This window comes from Neovison vison, chromosome 6, assembly GCF_020171115.1.
Source record: "Neovison vison isolate M4711 chromosome 6, ASM_NN_V1, whole genome shotgun sequence".
NCBI lineage: Eukaryota > Metazoa > Chordata > Mammalia > Carnivora > Mustelidae > Neogale > Neogale vison.
In genome coordinates, this window is record NC_058096.1 from 49,573,215 (window position 1) to 49,583,893 (window position 10,679).

Genomic DNA, 10,679 nt, shown 5'->3' on the forward strand with positions numbered 1-10,679 from the left:
AAAATATAAAATATCATTAAGCAAAACCATTTTATGATCCTAAATAGGAAAGGAGCTCCTTAAAAATCAAGCTAATTAAAATTATTTGCATCTGTGATTCGGTTGCCCCACTCTCTTGTCAAGTTCACAGAAATTAGAATGGTTTTCTAGGGGCTGGGGCAAAGGGGAAATGAGGAGTTATCCCTTAATGGTTACCAGGTTAGAATTTTGCAGCATGAAAAATATTCTGTGGGTGGGTAGCAGTAATGGTTGCACAATAATGTGAATGTACTTAATGCCACTGAACTGTACAACTAAAAATGGTTAAAATGGTAAATTTTAGTATATTATACCACAATTTTTTAAATAAACAAAAACAATAGCCGTCCCTAGAACAAAAAGTAACAGCTGTGTCAACCACCTAATCCAAGTTACTAGAAGAACCTAATTTACAATTCACACTAATGATTATATTCTATTCTCTATTATTCCATTCGATGTAAAATGACTAGGCCATGTGATATAATACACTAAGTGTGTAACAAATGCCTTCACTAAATTTTTGGTGGATAAATGAAATAAACAGCTAAATATTATGCATTTATAAGATCACTGGTAAAAATGAATCTTCTCTGGGGCTCCCAGAGCTGCCTGAATTACTTTGAGTATGTTGTTTTACCTTTGAAAGCCTCACTTCTCTGTAAAATAAACACATTAACGAAGAATATCAATAACGTGCTTCGCAGCTCTAAAAATCTTATTCCAAAAACTAAGCTACCTTATTCCAATCCATTCTTTCAAAAACTAAAAAGTTTGATTTCTCTCCTTTATTTTAATGGGCCATCTTGATTTGTAAAAGAGAAAACATACAGATGCATAGGATATTCTCTAAAAATGATTACTCAATTGACATTTATTAACTTTAAAATTATACAAGAAACCTCTATAATTTTTTAAAAGCTTGGTATGCGTCTTTCTCCTGTATATACAGCTGGAGAACTTTTCTTCTTTACTTCCTTATGCCCTTAGCAAAAATCATAAAATTCTAACAATACTTAAGTGACTAAAATTCAGGTATTATTCCAAGAACTAGAGATAAGAGTAGCCAACAAAACAAAGTCTTTGTCCCTGCTCTCCTGGAACTTACATTCTAATGCAGGAAGGAGAGGTGGGAACAGAAAATAAGTTTATGTCAGCTGGTAGGTATTAAGTGCTTAAAAGAGAGAGAGGCAGCAGAGAAAAGAAAGAACTAAAGAAAAAAGAGAAGGAAGGAAAGAGAGAGAGAGAAAGAAAGAGAATCATAAGGGAATGAAGAAGAATTGGAGAGGTTTGCCCTTTCAGATAGAATGCTCAGATCTCTGATCAGATAATAAGTGGTCAGAAACTTGAAGGAAATAAAACCTGATAGATCTCTAGGAGAAGAGTGTTCCAAGCTGTAGGCATAGCAAGGGGGAATGCCCTTAAATAGGAGCTTGCTTCACAGGTGGAAGGCGAAAAGGTCAGATGTGGCTAGAGTGAAATAAATAAGAGCATGGTGGGAAACACACCTGAGAAAGAGCTAAGAACCAGATCATGCAGCTGGATGAGTAAGCAAGTAAGAAAACAAGGAAATGACATTGAGTAGCTAAGGACCATGTGGGACCTTATAGGTGGTGATAAGGACCTAGGCTTTTTTTTTTTTCTTATTTATTTAGAGAGAGAGAAAGCACAAAGAGGGGGAGCTGCAGGCAGAGAGAAAAGCAGGCTACCCACTAAGCAAGGAGCCCTTGATATGGAGTTTGATCCCAGGACCCTGGAATCATGACCTGAGCTGAAGGCAGACGCTTAACCAACCGTCTGAGCCACCCAGGCATCCCAGGATCTAGGCTTTTATTCAGGGAGGGGAAACCATTGAGAATTTTGAACAGGGTGTGAGATCCAGTTTAGAGGCTTTGAAAAGATCATTCTAGCTTCTATGTGGAAAACAAACTGCAGGGTGATAAAAGCTTATGGCAAGAGATTGCATAGGAGACTTGATAATGAAGGTAAGAGTTGTGGGTGACTTGGACTAGGGTGGTAGAGGTGGAGGATGAAAATGATTCACTGACAGATAAATTTCAAAAAGCAGAACTTAAAGATTAACTGATTGATTGGGTTGAATATAAAAGAGAAGGAAAGTTTGCAACATGAGTAACTGAAAGAATCAAGTTGCCATTTACTAAGGTAGTAACGAGTAGAGAGAGAATAGATTGAAGAGGGTGGTTGGACATGTTAAGCTTGAGATGGCTATTTGACATCTAAGTAAATATATCGAGTAGACAGTTGGATATGAATTTAGGGGAGAGTTACAGGTTAGAGTATATTAACCAAGCAAAATATGCTAAAATAGATTCTAAAGAATTGTATCCCTTTTCGTTCTGCAAGATACTGTCTACTTTGCTCCTGGTCACCCCATCCCCACCTGTCCTTTATATATCTGTGTGCAATTTGGTTTTTCTAGTTTGCAAACTCTCGTTTTTTTACCCCTGAGAATTGTCTCTCAAACAACTAAGTACGCACTTAACAAAAGTGGAAAATAATTTAATGTTGTACTATATGCTATTAGAAAACACTGATTTTATTTTACTCTCTGATTAAAAGAACAGTTAAATCACTAGCTAACAAGACTCTTTGTCTAGTTCATTGAGTTTTAAATATACTTTATCTTTCTCTTTACTTCAGTATGGGAAAAAGGTGGTTTTCAGCACAGCACCTGAATAAACAGGGTATTTTTAAAGTTTGTTTATTTATTTAAGTAATCTCTACCCCCAACATGCAACACGACCCTGAGATCAAAAGTTGCATGCTCTTCTGACCCAACAAAGCAGACACCCATAAGCACTATTTTAGATCTGAGAGACTATTGCTTTTCTGTGTAAACCTGGTCATCCATGTCAAATTATAAAATAGACCTTCCTTTTCAGAGAGCAATTTGGCAATCAATGTCTGGTAAAGTGAGAGATGCTGATATAACCTAGAAATTCTCCTCTCAAGTATTTTGCCTAAGGAAATTCTTAATATGTGTACAAAACTATAGCTACAAAAATGTCCATCACAGCTTTGTTTATAATACTGGAAAATTAGAGTAACCTAAATGTTCTTCAACAAGAAAATAGTTAAACTATGGTATATTCAAACAATGGAATACCATACACAGATAAAATGAGTGACCTAGAACTACATTTATTAATATGGATCAGTATCACAATGTTAAAGTACATAGGGAAGGCTAAAAAGAATTATATATATGGTTTTTTATTTCATCTCAAAAAGGAATATCATTCTGTCTAATTTCACAAAAACTTTCATGTGTAAGGCACTGTGTAAGATGGTTTTTACCTATATTAGTTAATTTCTCACAACAGCCTTGTGAAACAAATGATGTTATACATATTTTTCATGTATTTATTCAAAAAAATCAATGATATATGTGCCAGAGGGTGTTCTAAGTATTGAAGATATAGTAGTTAAATGAAATTTCTGTTTTACTAGAGCTTTTTCTAGTGAGGGAAGTCATATAATTTACAAATATGGAAGCAAAGGATGCCTGGGTGCCTCAGTCAGTTTAGTGTGTGATTCTTGATTTCAGCTCAGGTCATGGTTTCAGGGTCATGAGACAAGGCTTCGCACTGGGCCTGGAGCTTCCTTAAGATTCTCTCTCTACCTCCCCCACTCCCCCACCAATAAATAAAATAAAATGGTTTTTAAAAAATTTTTAATAAAAATATGCAAGCAATTATGTATTAAGTGGTGATGTGGTCTACAAAGAAAAATAAAGCAGAGTAGCAGGATAGAGAGTAATAAGGATCATTATTTTAGATAGCATAGATAAACTAAAATTCAGAAGTTGAAGAAACTCATAGAAGGTAAACAACCTGCTGAAAGTCACTCAGTCTCAGAATCTGGAGCTAGGATTTAAACCTAAATCAATCTAATCCCAGAGGCTTCTCCTTTTATTTTTTTTTAAAGGTTTTATTTATTTATTTGACAGAGAGACACAGCGAGAGAGGGAACACAAGCAGGGGGATTGGGAGAGGGAGAAGCAGGCTTCCCATTGACCAGGGAGCCCGATGAGGGGCTCAATCCCAGGATCCCAGGATCATGACCTGAACCGAAGGCAGCTGCTTAACAGCGAGCCACCCAGGTGCCCCGAGCTTCTCCTTTTAAAGGATGGTTAGGTCTATCTATCATTTATACTTTGGAAAAAGACATTAATTATACAATAGTACCTGAGGTCAGCCACACTAGTAGCAAAAAAGTTTTTAGTGGAACAGGAAAGAATAGAGAAAAGTCTAGATAAGCTGGGTACTTTGAACAAACAAACACTTTCATGAAGTGCCAGTTACATATAGGAATCAGAAAATAAGGGCACATGGGTGGCTCAGTTGGTTCAGTGACGGCCTTCTGCTCAGGTCATGATCCCAAGGTCGTGGGATCAAGTTCCCTGTGAGGCTCCCCTGTTCTGCAGGGAGCCTGCTTCTCCCTTTCCCTCTGCCTGCCAATCCCCCTGCTTGTGCTCTCTCTCTCTCTGTCAAATAAATAAATAAAATCTTAAAAGAAAAAGGAATCAGAGAATAAGATTCATAAAGTGAGAAAAAAGTCAAGAAAATAAAGCAAGCAAACACCATCTTAATTTTGCCTTAAGCCTTAATTTTGCCATCTAGAGTGGCACTAAAAATCATTTTCAGCGCTACTTACTGGAAGTGCATAATGGGTTCTCAGTGTCTGTACTAAGAAATTAAGCAGAGAATGTATTCATGTACTTGTTAAGACCCTGAATTTTAGAGTCAAGACAACCTCATACCCAATCATTTATTTTAATTAATAATTTAATTAATTTAATTAATAATCTTCAGGGCAAGCCACTTAACCTATCAATGTCTTTTCTTTTCCCTTTAAGCTCTGTCCACGATAACTGCCTAAATTAACTTTTTAGTCACAGCTTTTTTTTCTCCTCAGACATCAAAATAAACATATCCTCTATCATAAGATAAATTGATCATAACCTGTACTGTTTCACATTTCACTCCCATTGCCATCCCCTGACATTTATTTAACAGCAAAATTTATTAAATGCTTACTGTAGAAGTAAACTAAGACCAACCAGAGGAGAAAAGCAAAACCTATTTATTCTGCACTCACTGTAGCAACAGAGTCAGCCACCATCACTTGCAGTTTGGTGAAGACTCAAAGGCAGGCAGAAAAATGGGAAAGCTTTATAGTAGAAAGTAGGGAAGGCTGTTGGGATGTCCTGAGGCCATTGACCGGGGAAACTGCAGGTGGGCTAACTAGAAGCAGAATATCTCCTGTGATTGTTTAGAGATGCACATTTGGCTCTCCTCGGGTGGGTCCTGAGTTGGAAGTGGGGATAAAAATTAGGAACCTTTTCAGTCCCTAGTTAAGTCCTGGTCATTTGGGGCCAGTTATAACAGAGGTTATTGTTTAGCTTCTCAGATTGTCACTAGAGGTAGTGTTCTGACTTTCCTACAACTCTGACTCCTAGCAGGCTGGCTTTCTGGGCTCTTTATTAGGGTTGGCTTCCTGGGCAAGATGCTATGGTTGTTGGTCTGTTCTGTCATTATGTATGGTCTGGCCATTGTCCCTTACTTTACTGTGTCTTACTACTTTGTATCATTTACAGTTATTTTGAGTTAAAGTCTTTAGTGTAAGGTAAAAGGTAATGTCTTGGTGAAGTGCTTAATTTTAGCATGATTTCCCACAAGAATAATTTAACAAGCTGAAAATTTTATTTTTTCTACTGCTGACATATTATTGATTTTCACTTTCAGTGGTTACCAGTGACTCAGGAGCTGAGCTTCCAAAAGTTGATTGAACAATCTGACTTACTAGAAGAACTTAAATATGACTTCAATGAAAAAGCTGAATTGAGACACACTGAGACACAAAGGCCTTTTGTCTTTAACTATTATAAAAATGTCCTTGAGAGGAATAGCAAGCGCTACCAAGCCCTTGGCCATTTGCTTGCACAATATATTTATGAGCTTCTGCAGAAAGTATGCAAATTACAAAAAGTGTATATCCCAACAGAGGCTGATAAGGAACCAAGAAGCTTCTTCTTCATGAGTGAGAGAGCATTAACAAGTCATCATTCTGTGCTTCTTGTCCTTCTTCAAGACCATGGGGCCTTCAGAGCTGGTCAGTGGAGCCAGCAAGCAATAATACATCATGGTCTCCAACATGGAAGTCAGATACCATGTATTCAGATGGCATTGCAGGCACATTATGATGTAATTGTGCTAAACCCCAATGACAATTTTGTGGACCTAAAGATGGAGAATGAGTGGAAAGGTCTTTTAACACAAAATATTGGGTCCTCTTCCCTAAAAATGGTTCAGGCAGAGAATTTTTTCTCTCTCCAGCAACCTCTCCAGTATATCCCTAAAAGATGCAGCAACACCCCTGAAGAACACATGGCTTACATTTGGGATTACTTCATCTCAAAGACCGAAGGAAAGGATGTTGCCTTCATTGTACATGGTTATGGAGGCTTGGTTTTTATGGACTTACTTGTTCGTAGAAAGTGGGAAGTGATGAACAAAGTATATGCTGTTGCACTCATTGACTCTGAACATCATGTAGGACACCAGCTGGGAAGTGATGTACAGTTATTAGCCTGGATAAAGCACCATTGCCGTGAATGGGTGACAAGTCCTAAGCCTTTGGATAAACCTGCAACTACTGTTTTAAGAAAGGAGTTTCCTATGGTTTCTGCTGGTACAGAAAAACACAACTTAGCCCCTTCCTCTAGCCTCCAGTCAATTTTTAAATACTTTAAAAAAGCTTTGAAAGCCAAAACAACTATTAATTATTCTCGAGTGCCAATAGTAACAAGAAGCTGCACAAAAAGAAAGCAAAGTGCTTAAGTTGGTTTTTGTCATCTAAGTTTTTTTTGTCTTACTGAAATGTTGCTAATGTAGATGGTAGAAGAAAAAGAATACTTCACAGTATTATGTTATGAAACCAATATACTCAGTCTTATATTCTGTCTTGAGGTTTGATTTGTTACTTTCTTTGAAAAGTGAATGTGTTCTCTTTCATAGCCTATTGATGAACAGTCAGTACCAAAATTAATATTTTAGAGTATTATTCAAGTTAGAGGATCTTTTGAAAATATCTCTTATGATTTAATAGACTATAGTTGATATAGATTAAATACTAAGTCTTTGATTTCTATGTTGTTAATGCTATATTAAAACTATAAGTGAACATAAAAATTATCATAAACTCTATCTTTTATATCTTTGTGTTCTTTTCCTTAAATTTATTAGTCTTCTGTTCAAATGTATTAAAGGCATTTACTCACACTTTCAGCTAATATTTGAGTATTCACTGTGTACCTGTCAATTGTAGCTGTTCAGGACACGAGCAAATAAGGCCAGCATTGCATTTACATATATGGAGTTTACAATGAAAAACAAATTGCAAGTGTGACGAGTGCTCAGAAAATATAAGGTGCCATGGAATATCTAGTATGAGAGCTGACAGCCTTGGGGGCCAGGGAATGCCTCCCTGAGAAAATGATGCTTAGTTTAAATGATGCTTAGCAATTAGGTGAGAAAACAAATTCATAGGCAAGGGAACAGCATATGCAAAAGACTTGATGTGGGAGAAAGAAGTCCAGTTCAGTTGAAGTTTAAAAATTATGGGTGAGTAGTGTTAAAGAAAAAAATTCATGACATTTGTTAAAGACATAAGGAAGACTTTATTCAGGAAGGATTATTGCAGTGGGGTTTTGCAGTAAGGGAGAGAGATCAGGCTCAACTTCTGATTCAACAAGGATAATTGAGGGGGGTAAACCTTATAGCCAAAGTGTAGGGTGAGGGTCAGTGAGTGGAAAATTAGCTAAGAGGAAACATCAGGCATAAGAGAGATTCTTAATAGACTGACTCAACATAATTCTTACTGAAGGCAAGTCAGGATGATAACATCCTAGAGGATGAGGAATTTTACCAGATCCTGAGGATGATCAGATGCCAAAGATGGGAGATTTTCACTAACTGACAGCAGAATGCTTGCTAAGCCTGGATTAAGTGACGACGACAACAAAAAAACTGGACTAGTGGACCAAGCATGGAGTCCAACACTGGAGCCTAGTTGAGAAGAGGGCTTATAGGAGCCAGGCTCAGATCTGGTCAAGGAGAGAACTTTTGTCTGTAGTTGGAAAGTTAAGTTAGAGAAATAAACAGAGGCAGCTTGCTCAAGGCTGCAAGGTCCTTTGGTTATGATTTTCAACTTTATTCTCATAACAATAGAAAACATTGGATGGTTTTAGACAGAAGTATATTCTCAGCTTAACATATTATAAAGAATATCCTGATTGCACTTCAGGGAATAGATTAGAGGAAGGACAGGCTTGGAGGCTGAGAGACCAAATTAAATTTTGGTAGTAGTCTGAGAAATACTTGATACTAATACTTAACTTCTAATACTATATAGTTAACACTAATACTTAAATAATAGTATTTAATTACATGATACTTAGGCTATATGCTAATACTTTTGTTTCTGTGAATAAAATTTTGTGGTTGGAGGTCAAAAATAAGAAGAAGGAAATAATAAGGATTATTCCCAGATTTTTGACTTGAGCAACTAGATGTATAGAAATGCCATTTGATGAAATAGTGACTATTAGTGAAAATTTATTTTGGCTGTTCCAGAAGTTCTGAAAAGAGAAAAAGGAGGAGTTTACAAATTTAGCTCTGCCCATAGAAGAGTAAGAGAGAACCCATAGCAGACATTGCATTTGAAAAACTAACTCTGCCACAGGGTGTCTGAATGGTTCAGCCACTTAAGTTTCTGACTCTTAATTTTTGGCTAAGGTCATGATCTTGGGGTCTTGGAATGGAGCACAGCATTGGGCTCTGCGCAGTAGGTGTGAAGCCCTCTTGAGATTCTCTCTCTCTCCCCCCACCCCCCTCCCTCCTACCCTACTCCCACTTATGTGTGTATGCATGTGTGAGCGCACACTCAAAAAAAAAATTAACTCTGCTGTATATAATAGGATGTACATGTTTTTCTGATAGTTATTTCTAGTGTCTTCTAGTGTTTCTATTCACATTGTTTTTTAACCTAGCATATATTCTAATTCCTGTTATATACTGAATATTTGTGTACCTCTTAAATTTATATGTTGAATTCCTAATCCTCAGTATAACAGGAGGTGGGGTCTTTGGAAGGTGATTCATTTTTTTTTTTTTTTTAAAGATTTATTTATTTATTTATTTGACAGACAGAGATCAGAAGTAGGCAGAGAGGCAGGCAGAGGGAGAGGGGGAAGCAGGCTCCCTGCTGAGCAGAGAGCCCGATGTGGGGCTCGATCCCAGGACCCTGGGATCATGACCTGAGCCGAAAGCAGAGGCCTTAACCCACTGAGCCACCCAGGCGCCCCTGGAAGGTGATTCAGTCATGAGAGTGGATCCTCATGAATGGGATTAGTGCTCCTATGAAGGATATGCCAGAGAATTGCCTTCTACCATGTGAGAACACATCAAGAAGACAGCTTTCTGTGAATCAGGAAGCAGCCTTTACCAGACACTGAATCTGCCAGTGCCTTTCTCTTAGACTACCCAGCCTCTAGAAATGTGAGAAATAAACATTTGTTTAAGCCTTCCAGCCTGTGATACTCTGTTATAGCATCCCAGACAAAGACAAATCTTTATAATCAAAGACTTATTTCATATTTCTCTTCTTTCTCTACCATGTCTTAATTGGCATAATAGAAAAAAATCCCACTAAAATATAAAGTCAGGATATGCAGGTTTTAAACGAACCTCAACCTTGGACAAATCAATTATTCTTTCCCAGCCTTTACTTTACAATTTATAAATGAAGTAAGCTTTGAACTCCCTTTCGACATAGTCTATCTAGAGTGCATTTAATACACTTAATGTAAAAAGCACCCAAAAAAAGTTTTTAGAACTTGCCATAAAAGCTCTTCTGTCTTGCACTTAACTAACTTGAAGGTGATATTTCTCATAACTCCCAATTTGCTATTTAATCTGGTAGTCAGGTATATTATTATTTTTAAGATTTTATTTATTTATTTGACAGAGAGAGATCACAAGCAGGCAGAAAGGCAGGCAGAGAGAGAGAGAGAAGGAAGCAGGCTCCTGGCTGAGCAGAGAGCCCGATGCGGGGCTCGATTCCAGGACCCTGGGATGATGACCTGAGCCGAAGGCAGCAGCTTAACCCACTGAGCCACCCAGGCGCCCCAGGTAGTCAGGTATATTATTATCCATAGCTCCATAACAGATTACCCCCCAAAGTTGGTGGCTTAAAATAACAATAATTTATTATTTCAGTTTCTGTTGTCCAGAAATTCAGGAACAGTTTTGTGGGGGTAATTTTAGCTTGTGATCTCTCAGGAGAGTACAGTCAAGCTTGAGCAGCTATTTGGCAGAAGCCCTTGATTCTTCACCATGTAGACCTTTTCCATAGACTGCTTCTGCTGAAGAAAAAAATATTCTGCAATTTGTTAGAATGGTAAAGAAGACTTAATTTGAAACTGTTGTCATTAGGGATATTGCAATAGGGAAGAGGGATTGGACTCAAATCTGAATATAGCAAAGATAGGGTGTCAGTGATGGAAAACTACTAAGAGGAGACACTAGGGTAGGAAGATTATTGCTAAAGGAAAGCCAGGGCTTTAGACATCAAGAGTG

At 37.5% G+C, this 10,679-nt stretch overlaps 1 protein-coding gene across 1 annotated transcript; it reads left to right on the forward strand.

The window, feature by feature from the left end:
- Positions 1 to 1,997: 1,997 nt before the first annotated feature.
- Positions 1,998 to 6,881, forward strand: LOC122910051 (putative protein FAM172B). Its single transcript, XM_044254795.1, has 2 exons — positions 1,998 to 2,003; positions 5,787 to 6,881. Exons 1-2 carry the CDS (start codon positions 1,998 to 2,000, stop codon positions 6,879 to 6,881), a joined length of 1,101 nt encoding a protein of 366 aa, XP_044110730.1.
- Positions 6,882 to 10,679: the final 3,798 nt, after the last annotated feature.